Raw genomic sequence first — 19,195 nt, 5'->3', positions numbered from 1 at the left:
ATAGTCTTTATTTGCTCAGATTGCGATACCCACTCGGCAGCATGCAAGGCTAGGAGAAAAGTTGAGACCCTTACGCAGGCGCGCCTGCTAGCCCGCCGCCAAGTGGAAAAAGGGATACGGGAGAGGAAAATAATTACAAACACTCAAAACCGAAAGTCTGTTGCAGGTTAAGAAAAGCAGAACAAGCCCTTTCCAGGAAAGCCTGCCACTTTTTTCGCCTTAGCGCAATAATTTTGGAAGAGAAGGTGAGTGGAGAAGAGAAAATCGCGGTGAGCGAAGCTTCCGCGATTTTGTGTTTGTCCGTCCTTTCTCGTTTTCTTCCTCAAGTTTACTTTCTTTTTCCATTCCAGAGTTTCTGGAATTTTCCACTCCAGAGCTTCTGGAATGGAATTTTCCTACTTTCCTTAACCTACAGCAGACTATAAATGTGATAGAGTACAGTTCTGTTCTACACTTGCACTAACCTGACTTCACCACTGGTGAGCAGTTGAGTTGCAAGGCTTGCCACGCTCTTCAGGGTGAAGGCAAACACAATGACAGACATGCGCCTGCCGTCCGTCACTGCAGGTTGGCCGCCGGGTAGCTCCAGCTGCATGAGGTTCTGGCCAACTCGCTCCATCGTCTGGCTCCTCTCCTGGATGTTGGCCTGGTTGAAGGGACGCTGGTAGGTGCGGGCCACAGGACTCCGTGAGTTTAGTAGGTCAAAACACCTGGATAGCATGCAAAACCAATGTCTTCTGCAGTTAACACATGGAACATTAAATTCAGCCTCACTATAGCATAAACACCAATAATGAGCTTCAGATCTTACCTATCAATGTCCTGGATGGACTTGCATGTTCCCTCACATTTGCTAAACTCTGGGAGCCCAAGCTGTTTCGCAAACAGAAGGTCTTTGGCGACGGAACTGCTGAGGGTTTGAGCAGCCAGCTCGGCCTTCATCTTCTGTCGGCAGAAGTCGATGTGGGCTTGTGTGAGTTTGTTGGCAGCACGAAGGCCTTCAGACATTTGCAGCTTGTGCAACTGCTCAATAAAGTGCCACTGGATCTGCTGCAAATTAATAACCATTGGAAGAATATAATTATATTAATTGAAGTTCTTATCTGGTAATATTAGCATGAAGGTGTAGAGGCACATTTGGAGTAGGTGCCCACATTTCAAGTGCTCTGGTCTCTTGTAATCTTCAGAAATACGTCTTCTATATCACTTAGTAAACTAATGCAATGCTTGCAAAAATATTTTTTTTCCCAGATTTGTTGTTTGAGATTTTACCACATTTGAAGTGGCTAGCACACAGAGCATGTGGATTCTGACTCCCAGCACGCCTCTAAGCATATTAGAATTTTGAAAATGGCCTACTGCACAAGTACTGAACTGATCGTATTCAGTATTGCTACCTATAATCTGTTCTGATCTGCCACTAATTATTTTTGAACTAGTTCAGCTTGTCAGAACAGGGCACTGGTACTTCTTAGTTGCTGCTTGGTTGTTTCAAATTGCTTCTTCTATGACTGTACATTAAGTTTATTCTTTACATTATGATGTCAGGTTCAAAGAGTCTGCATGGTTGACATTAGTGTGTTGGTTGGCATCACATTAAGAACTGCATGGAATAGATACACAAGCAATAAAGAATGGTTAATTTGTCCTTGCTTTACTCCGTATTTTACGGTAGTTGCTTTACAACTGAATTTTCAACCTCAAGATTGGAACATAAGGAATGCAGTCCCAAACTACACTTCGTTTAGTGGCTGTGTGTTTTTTTGCAGTTCTCGGGTTTCATAGTCGGTCTTTTTTTCTGATGTAGTGATACTTGTATGTTTTAAAAAGCCATTAGGTACTATTTACCACATAGGCTGCTGACCTTAGCACCTTCTTGTCTCCCAGCAGGTTATAGAGAAGCTTGAGGGCATGGCAGGAATCGAAAATGAAATGCACCTCCTCGGTGGGTCGAGTCGGGTGCTTGAAAGCAGACTTGTACACGTTACTGAAAAATAGTAACGAATTACATTTACAATTACTCAAGGCTAAATTGTAATTTATTACAATTACAATTACCCTCCTATAAAAGTAACTGACCGTTACCCCAAAAAGTAATCCGTTACTTTCGTGGCGTTACTTTTAACATTTATGTCCTCAAGGAAGAAACAAAGGAAAGAGGGTTATTCAAGTTGTTATTCTTGCAACCTGTTCCATTTAATGACCTTGAGTATTTTGAGCAACAGCTGGCCCTTAAAAGTCTCGTCAGACATTTTGCGTTATTTCTTACTCAATATGTCGACTGCTACGCTGAACACCATTTGAGCTGAGGCACTGGATGGGAGTGCCATATTGTTCCTCACGAATGCTTCATGCTCTGCTTTGAGCTTTTTCAGGGAAGCAAGGGAAGTACTATTTACCTCGAATGTAGAGCAAAGCTTCGTCGTTGCAGCCGTTACCTGCTATTCGAGAGATTTAGTATATCCTTCCGATACCTCCGACACCCGCGATAACGATATGATGCATACGCAAAGACGGCGGCGAAGTATTGGGTTTTGTGATCGGAGTCATCGGACCGATCTACTAAAATTCTTCATTGTCTAAATCGCGAAGCTGTGGAAGTCATCAATAGCAAAACATAGTTGTAACAGTAAGGTGATAATTAAATAATAAATAATGTTTGGCTCAATATTCGTCTGTCTTTGGTTCTGAAGAGTTCGAGCCTCACTTGAGACGTTGGTAAATGAAAGAAAGTTTCCAGTATATACATAAAAGTAATAAAAAAAGGAATGACACTCATAACAACAATTAATTAGAACGTCGGTTAAAACAAGGCAATGTAAACGCACGTTTGCCGTGCGTACCTTTCTTGGTGCCGTTCAAAAACGCACGGAGCACGAACCGACTGCAGTTTACTCCGGTGTTCTCCAGATAAACGTCCGCTGATGCCACGGGCAGCAAAGGGTAGAAGTAAACCGCGCTATGGCCCCACTCACGAATTTCACTCTTTCCTCAAGCCCAATCAGCCACCATTATGTTTTAGTTGTAAAAATATCTGCTTGAGATAAGATGGGCCCTGCTGGGGCAAAACAGGAAGCAGAAGAAGGGAAGACTATTAGCATTTTCTAAGTGCTCGCAAAAAGCTGACTCACAAAAAGGGTTAGGTAGACGGAGCGTTGTCTCGCGTTGTGAGATTATAAAAATGGTCGTAGAAGGATATTGTTAATTCTTTTCTGTGCATTTACCGCCTCGCGCTTCTCGAAGAGGCGCACAATCACTTGGTGTCCTCCTCTCCCCGTCTTCGATCGCAAAGAAAAAACAGAGGGACTAAAAAAAAAAAAAAGCGGAAATACCTTGCCCCCTCCGCCCTCCCCCCCCCCCTTTTTTTTTGTAGAAATGTTTATTTTGATTTTTGTGACATGGTTGTTAGGGTCTAAAAAAATAGACTCAGGGGCTTGGTGTTGCAAAAAAAAAAAAAAAAGGCTTTGCGGAACTGAAGTGCCAAGCCTCCCTTTGCGCTCACTGGGCTCAACTATACAAAAATGAAAAAAAAAACTTTATTTAGAAGGGGATGAGGGGGGGGGGGTGGTTATGACAAAAAAAATGTAACGGATTACAAGGAATCCGTTACGTCAAAAATGTAAGGGAATTACTTTAAAATTACTTTAGAAAATATGTAATTATTCCGTTACTAAATTACCGATAAATGTAAGGGATTACAAGTAATTTCGTTACTTGTGACGAATTACGTACAAGTCTGCTGTTGTCTTCATGTCTTCATGGCTGATTTCATGAACATGGCAGCCCAGCAGCTTTGCCATGGCGACGTTTGCACGGCCTTGACGTGGAGACCCCACTCTTTAAGGGCGACGATGCTGTCTTCAAGTAGGCTCTTAAGGAACAACCCTGACACTCCATTTGTCAGGAAATAGCCAAACGGCATCTTCCAGGGTGAAGCTAGACCTACGACCATGGAAACCAAGGCCTATGTTGCCATGGGCACTTCGTCAGTCTCGCCCGGGCCAAGTCCTTGACCGAAATCCACGTGCCCAATGAACCTACCTTTTGTGACATCCAAGCTTACTTCTTTTTTTATGGACATCCCATCCAGCATCACAACACACAGCTTCCCCCGTTCAGAAGAGTTTGCATGTCGTCGCTCCAGCTCTCCTAGTGCTTCTTTGGTGAATCCAGGCCACCCTCCAACAACTTTCAACCAACACCTGAGGGAGCTCACGGAAGGTAGGGGGAACAGTGTGCTAACCTAGGCATAGGCTTGGGGTGAGTAGTAGTGCAGGGTGGCTGCAAACTGCTTGGTTCTTTTCCTGTACCTTCTGCCGGTCATCTTCCTGCTGGCGTTTTTTTCAAAGCCCTTCAGTAGTTCCTGCGGGATTTCTCCAAATGCTTCCATCCTTAGTTGGAGCTCATCTGTCAGTGCATGCTCCTCCTTTAGACATTCCAAAAGAGATTGGAGATTTCGAACTTTTTGTTTGTTTCTTTGCAGGGTCCGTTGCATTGTGTGAATTTCCTTTTTTGCCGAATCTGTTTTCTTGTTCATACGACGTCGTTCACTTTTCGGGGACTCTCCTTCGAAGTAGGTGTGGTCTCTCGAGCATGGTTTTGGCGCTGCGTCATCGGTGACCCGTGGTGCTGGACGCTTCCTTGGTGCCTATAAGAAAGAGACCAGTAGGTGTACATAACGCATACGCACTTTGTTCTGATGTATATGATCTAAGGACTGGAAATAAAAGACATTACGAACTCCTCTGCTGCTATACATTATTTTTGCATTTAGCAGAATGACGCATGAAGCTCAAATTTTACAAAAAAAGCATGCATCATATTTACTGCTGAATTCAACCTACTTGGAGTTCAGTATATATGTACCTACCTTGACAGAACCAACGGTGGGTGCCGGATCTTCCTTAAGTCTTGCTTTTACATACAACCCATCCTTAAAGCACTGGAGCTTGAAGTGCCGTGAGCAAAGGACATGATGTGCAGCAGGAGTAAAGTTGTCCGGACAAACTTTTAACCACTTCTGCAGAAGGTTGTAATTTTTTTAGGGAACCTGGAATATGAAACGAAGTGCTCCAATACAGGCCATTTATGTACAAGCGGTCGCGCGCTATTATTTGATTTGTAGTGCTATGTAGTAATTAAATGAATGTGTGGTTGCTACCTACGTGTTAAATGATAATCCTGATGTTTTTACCTCATGGTTCTTGCAATCCTGCGCTACGCACAACCTCGGCATTCCCGTATTTTAGCGACGTGAAGCGCTTGCGCCTCGATCAAATTTAACCGCGCGAGCGGGAAAGCAGAAAGCAGACGACATATCAGACCTCATGTAATTTTTATTTGATCTGTTCTCCTTGGAAAAGTTTGCAATCAGTGAAAGAAGCAAAAAATGCAAAACAGAAAACGTATGTGGGCTAACAGATGGTATTATTATTATTATAATTATTATTTTATAAGTTGCGGCCGCCTTTGACCACCCCCGCCGTACCGCGCACCGGCATAGGTCGGCATTTTAAGCTGTCCTCACTCAAACTCACGATCACTATTTTTTCCTCAACCAGAACTCACGCCCACTCACGACCACGATTTATTCAAAATAGGATCATCACCCGGACTCACCCTCACGGCTCAACGCAAAACCAAAACTCACTCGCCGTCATCATCACGGTCGTCACGCTCACAGATCATCACGGTCATCACGCTCACAGGTCATTACGAATCATCAGACTCACAGGTCATCACACTCACAGTTCCTCACGGTCCTCACACTCACAGGTCATCACACTCACAGATCCTCACGGTCCTCATACTGACAGGTCATCACGGTCCTCGCGGCACTCACACTCTCAGCTCCTCACGGTCCTCACTGTTACAGGTCATCATGCTCATCACACTCACAGGTCCTCACACTCACAGCTCCTCACGGTCCTCACACTCGCAGGTCCTTGCGGTCCTCACACTCACACAGGTCCTCACGGTCCTCACACAGGTCTTCACGCTCATCACACTCACAGGTCCTCACACTCACAGGTCATCACGCTTGCCGGTTGCTTTCTTTGTGCTTTTCTTTTGTTTCTCTCAAGCCTTTGGTTTGTCTTCGCGTGAGTCGTGCGGCGGGGAAACTTCTGAGCCACTAATCCAATTTGAAAGAAATGTACTATGTTAATGTTTATGCTCCGCACTTTTCTACAAAATTTCGTAAACCTGGATGAATTACGAAAGAAACTAAATGCAAGCTGACTAAAGTGGGTGCGTTTAACTTTCGCCTGCTGACAAGGGCGGCGGGAAAACAGAAACGCGCCTTCCGACAGGTTACACAGACAATGTCGCAGTGATTAGAACATCGCCTCGCTGTGCATACCTCGCTCATTTGTACACAGATAAACAATTACTACATATATCACCTCCGTTTCTTTTTTTGTGCCACCCACAGGTACTTCTAGGGAAGTTTATGCGGAATGTATATATAGTAAACATATGGGCATCGACCCATATTTTTTTTTTTGTGTGTGTGTGGGGGGGGGGGAGAATGGTTGTATTAGGTAGGGTGGTTGCACGTGACGACGGTTTGAAATCTCACCATAATCCCTGTTGACAGTGGTGTCTGTCAGTCGTATGCTATTCTATGAACAGAGGCCGCGGTGGCCGAGTTTTCTTCTCACTTGAGTTGCTTCTGATTTTGTTGATCGACCGTGCTTGCCGGAATAGGCTGCGATTTAAGGAGAATCATCGGCTGGCATTGTTTCTCAGTCATCTCGGCCTTTATAAAATACTGTCAGCATTCATTATCTTGATACATGCAGCCGTCCTTGAATTGATTTCGTTTGGATTGGTTTGACTTTGGCATGACTTTGCCTGGTTTGGTTTGGAGTGGTTTGGGGGTTTGCGGCCGTCCCCATGTGGTTCTTTGTCGCGCTCTCGATCATGTAGGGCGCGCCACTTTTCATGTGGCAAGCCGCGTCATTCTTGACACGCAGTTTTATAATGGGCAATCAGTTCGTCGAACAAGGTTTCATAGACAGATTGTTTCATCGACACTGCGATGTTTCATCGGCAGATCGTTTCTTCAACATTTGTTTCATCGATGTGTCATCCGAAGATCGTTTCTTCGACATTCGATGCTCGACAGAGCTTATTACTCAGCCACCATATTACTACATTTTGTCGACACTTTTTTTGTTCGTTTTGTTTTACTCGTACGTCTGACGACATTTCTCTTTCTCTCTCTTTCATCGACGCGGCGTTGGCTCCTTGACGTCATGCGTTCTTCGCGTGTTCGCAGCGCACTACGGTGTCCGCTTCGGACAGGGCGCAGGTGGCGCAAGCGCAAATGCTCCTCACTCTTTGTACGCATGCAGTGCAGTGTGCTGTGCGTGGTGTTGGCTTTGCGCTTATGCCGCTTCCTAAAAGCTTTGCGCTTATGCCGCTTTCTAAAAGGAGTTTATCTCGACGCATGGTGGCTTAGGATACCGCTCATTTTTTGTAGCGTCATGTGAGGCTTATTTTGTGCCCAGTAATGCACGCGAAATTCCAAAACTGATGTTTTGCAAGTGTTCCGAAATAGGTAGTAACGTAGAGGTTAATCTGTCGGTTTCGGTAGTGTTTACAAGTCCAATGAACGAGGTATTTGCATTGTTATAGAGTCGGAGCATAAGGAGTTTGAGCGAATATAGGGGGCGCTCCGATCGATCCAACATGGCGGAAAAGAGGGGGATAGATTTGCGGCGCCCGTAGATCGGTAGCGTATAAATTAAACAAAGCGTGCTGTTCTGTTTGTTTACGTGTGCGAGACGATCATCGCTTCAACCAAGACCTACCGTGATGCTACAAATGAAGTGTTGAAGCCAGTCGAAGGCAAGCAATCTTGCCATAGTCAAGATATGTGTGCAAGTGTTCGACGTGAGCTCTCACGCTGGTGCAGCTGTCATCAAGTTGAACCGAATGTACTTGGGTCCAAAGAAAGGTGCACATCAACAATGTTGGCGCGTTGAAACTATGACGCGTACTTTATCTAAAACTAAACTTATCGGTCTGCGGCTACAAACATTTTCGTTGACGTTGCTTAGATGAAGTAACCATTCAGGCCTCGCATTAAACGGTGTTGCGAACTCTTCGGTTGTTCTAGTTAATAGTGCTAAAAAGCGGTTGGATGGAAAGTATGACAGTTACAGCACACAAGGGACGACTGAGGTCTTTATCCTGCGTTCTATGTATGGAAACATCGGTATCCTTGGTGTTATGTTGCGATCAGCTGGTCGCCGATCGTCCTGTTTTTATGCATAATGTAAACAAGCCCCGGAAGCGCCAATCTCATTTCGATGTGCTTGTGCACCCCTACAAGCCTCCTTTTGGCTCTTGTGGAAAGCTTTATTGTAATAGCAATAGTCTCATCGGCCGTTTGAGTTGTATGTACCACGGTGATATCTGCTGCGTGCGATCAGCAAAATAAACAAGTCTGTATTAAATGCCAGAAAGAGAACAAAGGTAAAGCTTTTTTAACTTTTTTTTTCTTTTTACAAAAGAGGGCAAAGCTTCTGAAACAAGAGCAACCTAAGCTGATATTTGAGTGTGCTCAAGAATGAATGGCAAAAGGTGCTTATGCTAAGTGGTAGATGTACACAGTTAATTTTCTTTTGCCTCTGCATTGTAAATTGAAAGATATGTATCAGCAGAGGGCACGTGTCCTTTTAAAAATGTATTTTATTAGGGCAAAAATAGGTTTTCATACAGAACCGAAGAGTTCGCAACACCATTTAATGCGAGGCCTGAATGGTTACATCATCTAAGCAACGTCACCGAAAATGTTTGTAGCCGCAGACCGATAAATTTAGGTTTAGATAAAGTATGCGTCATAGTTTAAGCCTCAAACGCCAAACATTGTTGATATGTACCTTTCTTGATGACAACTGCACCTGGCCGCCTCGGTGGCTCCGAGGCGAGAGCGCCGGCCTACGGATCCCCAGGTGGCGGGTTCGAATCCCGGCCGAGGTGCCCGCAATATGACGGAGGCTTATTGCGGAGAAGGCGCCGTGTAACCGAGCTTTCGGTTGCACGTCAAAAGATCCCCAGGTGGTCGAAATTAATCCTCAGTCCTCCGCTGGGGCGTGCCAGATGCCCGTCGTAGGTTTGGCACGTAAAACCCCCAAATTTGACTTTGACAACTGCACCAACGTGAGAGAGCCCACGTCGTCGAACACTTGCACCCATATCATGACTAGGGTATGGCAAGATTTCTTGCTTGAAGTGAAGATCATCTCGCTACGACTAGCTACGACCACACTACGCAGCGATGCAGGCGTCGAAGGGGTGCATCGCAGTCAGTCGCCGTCACCCGACGCTGCTCGTTTGACATTCACGGCTTTCCGCCCAGGTGCTTCGTTTGTACTTGGAACCAAGTGTTATGTTCTGTGCTTGTGTCTGTGCTCAGTGGCTGGATATGGGCCTCAAGAGCAGTTCTTCAAGCTCAATAGCATTCGCCGAAGAACTTGCGAAGAAAATGCCACCCAGGAAAAAAAGCACGAAGACACAACGCACCAGCTTGGTGGACTATGCACTGGTCGCGGAAACCAGGCCCTGCGGAGTATACACCAAATGGAAACTATCTAAAAAAATCATTTTTACGTTCAAATCGGCTTCTGCGGACTAAACGCCTCGACACTGCCTGTTATTATGCATTGTATATTCACCACTGTTTGTTGCGGCTTGAGACTGCCTTCCTGTAATGATGCAGAGGGGTCAACTGATCCTTGAAATAAGCATATTTAAGCACATCTAGACACGATGTTCCTTAAAGCCAGATGGTCAGGGAAAAGGTGTGCCATTACCTAATTTGCCAACAGCACATCAATGGTCACAATCAAAACTCACCGAGTCAATGGGCAGTTTTCCACCGCATTATCGCCGTGTAATCACCCATTTGGTCCATTAAAACCCTTGAGGCTGTAGCCACCAGCACACCCATTCTAGATCTGGAAAGCTTATGCTGTAGACGAAATTCCCATATCATCACATTTTTAGCAAACTGAATGGTCCCACCTGTTACACTTTTAGCTTTGGAAGTAAACCAGTTCACAATACCACCAGTGGCATACATCGTGCCAAGCATTAGTGCCGCGTGTGGCAGCAAAATGTCCTAACTAGGGAAGCAAACTTAATCGATCGTGTTGATTAAGACACCTAGATACGGGAGAAATTATCAATCAATCAAAGAAGGACCCTCGAAAGGGAAGTTTTCTCGCCGAACGAACATTACTTTTTATTGGGCGTTCCGCAATGTAAGGCCGAAGACATTCACTCCGTGATCGGTACAGAAGCATTTGCTCAGTAGTCGGTCGTGCGTGATAAAAACAACAGCAAAAACAAAGGTGGATTAGAAACGCGATAGATTCGCCTTTGCACGGAGTACTTAAACTTAAAATCGTGTCAACATAAAGCGACTATGGCCCGCCATGCTAGCAGCTATCTTAAATTTTACCCGTGTAGTCGTCACACCCGTGCACCAAACGAAAGCGTTGCTGCAAGCACCTCCGCCGTCAACTTTGAGTCGCTGTTGAGTCTGAAGAACTACTCTATGAGCTCCATATCCAACCACTGAGCACATACACAAGCACAGGAAATAAAACTCGGTTCCAAGTACAAGCGAAGAATCCTGGGCGGAAAGCCCTGAATGCCAAACGATCTGCGTCGGGCGACGGCGACTGACTGCGGTTGCGCTCCTTCGACGTTTGCATCGCTGCGGCGGGTGGTCGTAGCTAGTCGTAACAGATCGTGTCAGCTCTGTTGCTCGTACCGGAACACTAGAGCCGCGTAATATTCTTGCTGCTGAAGTTTATAAGCCTACGTTCGTGGCCAACGCATTTACACAAAGCCAACGCCCAGCTAACCTATCCCCCTCTTTCTCTTTCGGCGACCGGCCGCCAGGGCGGTGACATCGTCGCTGAAACTCCTCAATCGCCTACGTCCCTACGTCGTCTTCTTTGCCATAGGGCAGCTGACCGCTTCTACGTGCGCGAGCTCTCGCTGGAAGCGTAATCCTATTTATATAGTGCTCATCCGTGTGTACTGTAGCGAATACTTCAGGCCCAACATATCAATAGTTTATTGTTATCAACCAGGAAAACGCAATATCAGTAAACACCCCCCGACAAAGAAAGAAAACGAGAGCTCGCCGTTCGCTTTGACCAACGTTGGCTTTGACCAATAGACCGATCTCACCAACCGTCAAGAGCGTGCGTGACGCAGCCATAGTTGTACTTCACAGGAGGCAGCGGTAGTGCACGAGACGGCTCGTCTCGTGCACTACCGTGGCGTTTACCCTCGTGCGGAAAGATCACAGTTCCCGCAATTCATTGCGACAGAGGAGGCATTGCGAAACTGGCGATGAGGTCGGTCTATTATCCCAAGCACGGTTCACAAATCTGCGTTTCGAGCGACAGAAACGACAAAAACAACACGAACGACATGACAAAGGGGACGATTATGTTCGTAATACAGAGCGTGGCAGATAATGCAATGAGCAGCTTTGTCAAGCAATCATGTGTCACGGTTGTCCCGGTGTCATGTCGTTCGTGTCGTTTCTGTCTTTCCTGTAGCTCGGAAGGCAGATGTGTGAACCGGCCTTTACGAGCCTACTCTGAGGGTATACGCTTGAACGTCACGGAAAATCGGTCTCCTCACCTTTTCGAGGTGTCGCCACGGGTACGAATACTGGCGTGGTATTAAGTGATTTGTTCGGCACACAAGCGTCACTACAGGTTATGACTCTGTCAACATTGCCTGAATCCTATTCTAATTGTAAAATAAAATCTCGAAGGTGTCTTCCCGGGCACAATGTCCGCCCATATCAAAATCGAACTTTGCGGTTTTTTTAAATGCAATATTTAGCATTATTTCGCGCATTAAGTTCCCGGAAATTAGCAGCACATTCGGGAAATTGAAGTTGAGTGTTTTTTTTTTTTTTTTCATAACTCTCGGAAATGATGACAAGCGGTTTCTCCGGACTTTTAGTTGCAAATTCACAAGATATATTATAATTTATGTTGCATAATTATCAAATTCGCGGCCTTTCTGTAACAATCGGTTCGAGACAGATTCTCTGTCGCTCGGTTAACAAGTGTTCATTCAACGCAGGAGCGCACTTCAACAAACCGCTGATCAATCTTGCCGTCCGCTACACCATTGTAAAAATTCACTACGGGCTTGAATCATCGCGATATGTGTCATATGCCTTCCAACGACAAGAAGTGTTTCAGAATTGAATTGTAAAAAGTTGGTTATCAGATATATTATTTTTGTTTTACATGAAATTCTTGCCTCACTCTGAGCACCTATGCATTAGACCATAACAACGTAAAAAAGAAACATGAATAAACAACGGCCAAGGGGAGCACAGCGTCACGCACGAAGCCCGAGAAGCCCGGGCAATTGGCGCCTCGGAGTCGCGTCCAGCCGGCGCGCCGGCAACCCGCCGTGGCCGTGGGGCAGGCGCCGGGACGTTGCGGCCACTGCGCGCCTCCGTCAGCGAAGGCACACGGCACACGGCGAATTCTGCGAATCCCGATGAGCCAGTAGATTTATTGGAGTAAGACACATGGCAGCGTCTGACAGGCGTCCATTCTAGATGCCACCTGTCTCTATGCGACGCTCTAATTGGCCCACTGAGTCGTAGCTTCCACAGTTTGCTAAGTGTGCCCATAGGCAACCAGCATTGCAGCAAATACCATTGACTACCAATACTGGAAACTCGAGCCAAAATACATGGGGTTGTCGGGAGACACAGAAGTGCTGCCATCTCTCGGTGTGGGATGGTAAACTATGCGCTCGAAATTAAAAGGCAAACAGTCATTCACTACTCTATTTCTTCTCTTCACACTATCAGGAATTGTGAATATATGGCAAATCGGTGTGCCGATTTCAATTGAGCAAAAGCTGATACACGGTATTTCTGATAATGAGGTGCGCTTCATGTTGGCACTAAGTATTTAGATTATATAGATCTTTGTATTACAGCTGGTACAAATGACCTACCGGCAATTAGTGACTTTCTAGTAAATTGACAGTTTATGGAGCTGCAGTGACTGGCTCTTTGCAGTTAGAAATAAAGCAGAGCAATTCAAATATGTAATTGCTCCATGGGTCATTATTTTAAATTGTATGAGATTCACTTCCAATGAGTCTGGAAATGCTACACGACGCAGTTATTACAGCCAGTAAATGCTACACTGGCTGTTTAACGAAGAGTCAGTATCTATAAGGAAGTAGAAATTGTGTCCGGTTCAGTTTTACCTGTCGTTTTGGGGGCCTGGTTAGCCTCTAACGACTGCAATTACTATTGAATTATATTTCTGAGTTATATGAATGAGTAAAAACTAGATTGCCTTCCAGGGGCTATTAATGGCTCTGGGCCAATATCCTAAGCTATTTCGCGGCATATAGACCAAGCAGCTGTTTATTAGGTAGTTCCATTTGTGATGGACTTTATTGACCATTAGTGACCATTTCGTGATATTTGTAATGTTATGTCTGAGATTGGATTTGAATGACAATTATTTGATGTTTGATTTTATTTCCTAATTATATGGTGGATTTCAGTTCCAAATGACTTTTAATGACAATCAATGACTATTTGTAACTATTTTGAGTTATTTGATTTTATGCAGGCTGAGTTGGCTTTGAATGGTTAATTTTGGCTTTTTGATCAAAATTTGACATGATAGATATGTAATCCAAATGACTTCTAGTTACTTTTAACGACTTTTGGCCACTATTTTGAGTTATTTGATTGTGTGCAGACTGAGCTGGCTTCATATGGCTATTATTGGCTACGTGACCATGTTTATAAATTATATGGCAGATTTGGGGTCCAAATTACTTCCGTGACTATCAATCACTATCAGTCACTTTTTCAACTTATTTGTTGCGTGCAGACTGAGTTGGCTTCCAGTGGCTACTATTGGCTATACATTCATATTTATAATTATATGGCAGATTTAGAGTCCAAAAGACTTCTAGTGATTGTCCATGATTATGAGTCCCTATTTTGAGTTATTTGATTGTGTGAATACTGAGTTGGCTTCATATGGCTATTATTGACTATATGATTATATTTATAAATTATATGGCAGATTCGGAGTTCAAATGACTTATACTGACTATTAATGACTATTGGTCACAATTTTGAGTTATTTAATTGTGTGCGGGCTGATTTGGCTTCCAATGGCTATTATTGGCTATACAATAACAATTTTTATTTATATGGCAGATTCGTGGTTCAAACAACTTCTAGTGACTATCAATTGCTATTAGTCACTATTTCTACTTACCTGATTGTGTGCAGACTGTGTTGGAACTTTCGCGAGGACGGCATCGGATTCCCTCTGCTGGGAGGATGCACGCGAGGAGCGAGCTGAACCTCACACCACGGCTTGTCTCGGCGGAGACGATTTACGATCGCGCGCGGGGGTCGAGATGTAAACTTCGTACCCGCAGCGGCCGGATGCAGCCGCGAAGATCAACAGCTGGGAAAGTGGAGACGGACAGAACGAAAGCTGGAACGCTACGGATCGGAGAACGAGAAAGTGGCTCGTCTGTTTTGAACGTGTGTAGTGTGTGTAGTTTAAAATAAAAGTGTTGAGATTTGTTGAGACTGATCGATATCTCGGAACGCCAAGAAGCAACAATTCCCTCAACAAAATAATTGGTGCCGAAACCCGGGAAAAGAGACTACTGCACTACAAATGAAGCCGACGAGCAAGGTGTGATCGAATCGCCAACAGACAGAGAAGGGAACGTAACGACTGAACGGGCAAAACCTGGTAATGAACGACAACATCTACGATAGACCGACACAAGCAAGCAGCACTGCAAGCCAGGACTGAACGGCAATGGACGTCCTCAAGAAAAAACGAAAAACGCATCGAACGCAAGTAACGAGGCTCCTCAGCGAGGCACAGGATTTATTACAATCAGCTACGCCGACCGTCGATGATATCGATATATTGATCGAACGTCTAAGCCTCGCTCGGGACCAACTCAACCAAGTAGATGCCGCGATTGAGTCGTTGATTTCCGAAAAAGAAGCAGAAGCGGAATTCACGCAATTGATAGATTACTCTGACAAGATCGTCACGTGCCTAGCAAAGCTCAAAAGGAAAGTGAAAAGTCCGGAGGACAGCCAACGAACAAGCGGGAAACCGAACGAAGAGCGGGAAGCAAGAAAGGTGACATCAAAAATCAAGCTTCCCAAATTAGAGCTCATCAAGTTTAACGGACACCGAAGAAATTGGCAGCCCTTCTGGGAGCAATTTCAGACCGCCATCCATGAAAATCCGGAACTATCGTCCTCAGAAAAATTCAACTACTTGAGGTCAGCCCTGACTGGTGATGGAGCAGCCGCCATCGCAGGACTGCACCCAATTGCTGAATGCTACGCCCACGCCATCGAGCTCCTGCAGCAGCGGTTCGGGAACCAGGCGGAGCTGATACAGGACCACATGACAGGGCTCATGGACATCATTCAGGTGCCGTCATCGCGCAGCGTCAGAGCTCTGCGGCGGGTCTACGACAGCGTCCAGGCTCAAATCCGGGGCCTTCGGGCGTTGGGTGTGACGGATCAGTCATACTGTGCCATGCTCTACCCGGTTCTGCTTCGTGCGCTTCCGGACGACATGAGGCTCGAGTTCAACCGCAAGATGTCTTCGGGGAACGCCGAAAACGCCACCGCCGGGGGAACATCAGCAGCCGACATCGGCTCCGACTCAGCAACGGAACAAGGACCCGTTAAGGAGGTGAGCGCGCTGCTGAACTTTCTCAAGATCGAGGTGGAGAGCCGGGAGAAAACATCCAAGGAACAACCCGAAGACGCCGGCGGTAAGCCTGCACATTGTTTCCCCATGCATGAACATCCGAAGAGGCGCCTAAACAACGCCAAGACTCGGAACGCTACCGCTACGGCCTTGCATGGCAGGATGGACAGCATGGAATGCTTTCTTTGCAAATCAAAGGCGCACAGCACACCAGACTGTAACGCGAAGATCGAACTCAAGGAAAAGAAGCGCAGGCTGCAAGCCGATCGCAGGTGCTTCCGGTGCACAAAGCCGAACCACACGGCAAGAATGTGTCGCGGCACGCTCCGTTGTGACAGGTGTGGAGGAAGGCATGTATCCTCTATGTGTGATCCAGATTACTTGCCGGGACGAGCCGCCAGCGGATCGGATGAAACGCGGAAGAAAGACAAGACGCCTCTCAACCTGCATGTGAGCGAGAAGGGCAACAAACCGGCTGTCCTTCTGCAAACCGTTACCGCGTGGGTGGAAAGCAAGAACAGAAGAAAGTTGGCCCGCATTCTCTTCGACAGCGGTAGTCAGCGCTCCTTCATTACAGAGGAGCTGTCGAGGGGTCTTGGTTGCAAGCTTCTCGGAACGGAGGTTCTTACCGTCGGAGTGTTCGGTGGCAACACTAGCGAACAAACGTACCGTAGAGTTCAAGTAGTTTTGAGTAATCGTCTAACCGGCCAGACATACGAGATAGACGCCCTCGAGATGCGTTCTATCTGCGAACAAGAACTTCCAGGCCCGGATGAAGACATCCTGGTGAATATGGAGGAGCTCGGACTAATGGTTGGTGACGACCTGAACGGACTCGAGTGCAACGGAGTAGGAATCCTCTTAGGATCGGAGCACTACTGGGGATGCGATACGGGAAGAGTCCGTCGACTGAGCGAGAACCTGACGGCAGTGGAGACCGCCTTTGGTTGGGCAGTACATGGACGTTCCCAGGCAACTGCAGCTGTTGTCAACTGTTCCCAAGTGATCGTCCTCAGAGCTGCCGTGAGCGACCAGGAGAACACGGCTGTCCTGAGAGGATTTTGGGAGCTTGAGAGTATGGGAGTTGTGGACGCAGAGGTCCAGGATCACTCCGATAGCGACATCATGCAGCGCTTTGAGAGGAGCCTCACCAAATCTGATCGAAGATACGAAGTGAGCCTCCCTTGTAAACCTGATGTAAAGCTTGATTGTAACCGAGAGATGGCTTGGAAGAGACTCGAAAGCCAACGAAAGAGGCTAAGCAAGAATCCTGAGCTCATGCAGAGATATGATCAGGCAGTCCGGCTTTACGTCGAGAACGGAATGGCTGAGAGGGTCGAGAGAGACGATAACTCGAATGAACGGGTCTACTACATGCCCCACCAGGCTGTTCTGCGAGAATGCAGCAGTACGACGAAGATGAGAATCGTTTTCGACGCGTCTTCGCACGGACCGAACTGCAAGTCACTAAACGACAACCTGGAGAGCGGTCCGAACCTGAACCCAGACCTTGTTAGCCTGCTTCTCAACTTCAGGCAACACCCGGTGGCACTGGTTGCGGACGTCGAAAAGGCCTTCCTTCAAATTGAAGTAAACCCGGAGGATCGCAATGCTCTGCGGTTCCTCTGGTACAAAGAAGTTCCTCAACCGAACCAAACAACTCCGGAGGTGGAAGTCTGGCGTATGACCAGGGTCATTTTCGGAGCCACATCCAGCCCCTTTCTGTTGGCCGCGACCCTACGACATCATTTCAGAGAAATGGAGAGCGTATTCCCCAAGACAGCAGAGCGACTGGGTAGATCGGTTTACGTTGACGACCTCTTGACGGGCGCGGAAAGTGAAGAGGACGCCCGGACATTCTGCAACGAGGCGATCGAGATATTTGGAGCAGCGGGGATGAAGCTCCATAAGTGGGGCTCCAATAGCGCAGCCCTGTCGAAAATTCTTGAAGACAAGGGTCCCGATGAGAGACCATTGGGACAACAGACGGGTGTGTTGAAGGTACTCGGTCTGACGTGGAAGCCGAATGAAGACAGCCTTTCCTTTTCGGCAGAACACGTGATTGATTTTGCCCGCCAACGAAGAAACACCAAGCGTTTCGTGCTCCAGACGACAGCACGACTGTATGACCCCCTTGGTTTCCTCTCCCCCTTCGTGGTGCGAGCCAAGATCTTGTTTCAGGAAATCTGGAAGCTGAATTTGCGCTGGGACGATACACTGCCGGAAGGACTGATGAGTGGCTGGAACAACTGGTGCGACGAGCTCACCACACTTCAGCAAATTAACGTGCCCAGATTCTACGACAGCGAGCTGAAGGGCAACGTTGTACATCGAACGTTGCACGTATTCTCGGACGCCAGCACCTCCGCATACGGTTCGATGATATTCATCTGCTCTACGGATGACACCGGAGAAATGACCGCGACACTCTTACTGGCTAAGTGCCGCGTGTCGCCCCTGAAGGAAATCTGCCTTGCTAGATTAGAGCTCACGGCATGCTTGATCGGATCGAGGCTGTTTAAGTACGTAAGGACACACCTCGAAATCAAAGTGGATGAAGTCCACTTCTGGGCGGATTCTATGATCGCTCTGCATTGGATTAGGGGAGAGCCATCCAGGTGGAAGACGTTCGTGAAAAATAGAGTACAAGAAATTCAAGCAAACAACGAGAAGGCAATGTGGCACCACTGCCCGGGGAAAGAAAATCTTGCGGACCTGATGACACGAGGGCTGTCCGCGGATCGACTGCTGTCTGCACCGCTCTGGTGGAACGGACCAACTTGGTTGCTACTGCCCGCGACAGAGTGGCCTGGGGAAAGTGACGAGGAGCTTTCCCACGACGGGCTCGAGGAGAGGACTCCAAGAGCAGAGCTCTTCGAGGTAACTGCAACTGTACCGGAAGAGTTGCTGGACGTCTCAAGGTTCAGCTCGGCCTTGAAACTCCACAGAACAACGGCCTGGATTTTACGGTTCACCTATAACCTTAGATCGTCAGAAGAAAGGATGGGACCACTGACCGCCGAGGAGATCCACGTAGCGCAAACACACTGGATAACGAGAGCACAAAGATCAGCGTTTGCCTCCGATATTGATTGTGCAGCAAAGAGAATGTCGCCCCCACCTGGGTCGCTCTTGCGTGACTTTCGCACTTTCATCGATGAAGAGGGATTGCTGAGGATCAGCGGTCGACTCCAGTCATCGAACCTGACGCAAGAAGAACGCCACCCCATTGTACTGCCTAAGGAGCATCGATACTCAACGTTGCTGACTATCGACGCCCATCGCCAGGTACTGCACGCGAGAGCCAGGGACACTCTCGTGCAGCTGCGCGAAAAGTACTGTATCCTCCGCGGAAGACAACTGGTAAAGAAAGTAGTGCGTGCGTGTGTGAC

The 19,195-nt window shown here is 46.9% G+C and overlaps 1 protein-coding gene across 1 annotated transcript; it reads left to right on the top strand.

The window, feature by feature from the left end:
* Positions 1-15,491: 15,491 nt before the first annotated feature.
* LOC120843100 lies at positions 15,492-18,283 on the top strand. Its single transcript, XM_040214331.1, has 3 exons — positions 15,492-16,976; positions 17,985-18,177; positions 18,267-18,283. The coding sequence occupies exons 1-3, from the start codon at positions 15,492-15,494 to the stop codon at positions 18,281-18,283; spliced, it is 1,695 nt and encodes a 564-aa protein (XP_040070265.1).
* Positions 18,284-19,195: the final 912 nt, after the last annotated feature.

Source organism: Ixodes scapularis, unplaced genomic scaffold (genome assembly GCF_016920785.2).
Source record: "Ixodes scapularis isolate PalLabHiFi unplaced genomic scaffold, ASM1692078v2 PGA_scaffold0__279_contigs__length_252992795, whole genome shotgun sequence".
In the NCBI taxonomy this organism is placed as follows: Eukaryota; Metazoa; Arthropoda; class Arachnida; order Ixodida; family Ixodidae; genus Ixodes; species Ixodes scapularis.
This window is presented reverse-complemented; position numbering and strand designations above follow the sequence as displayed.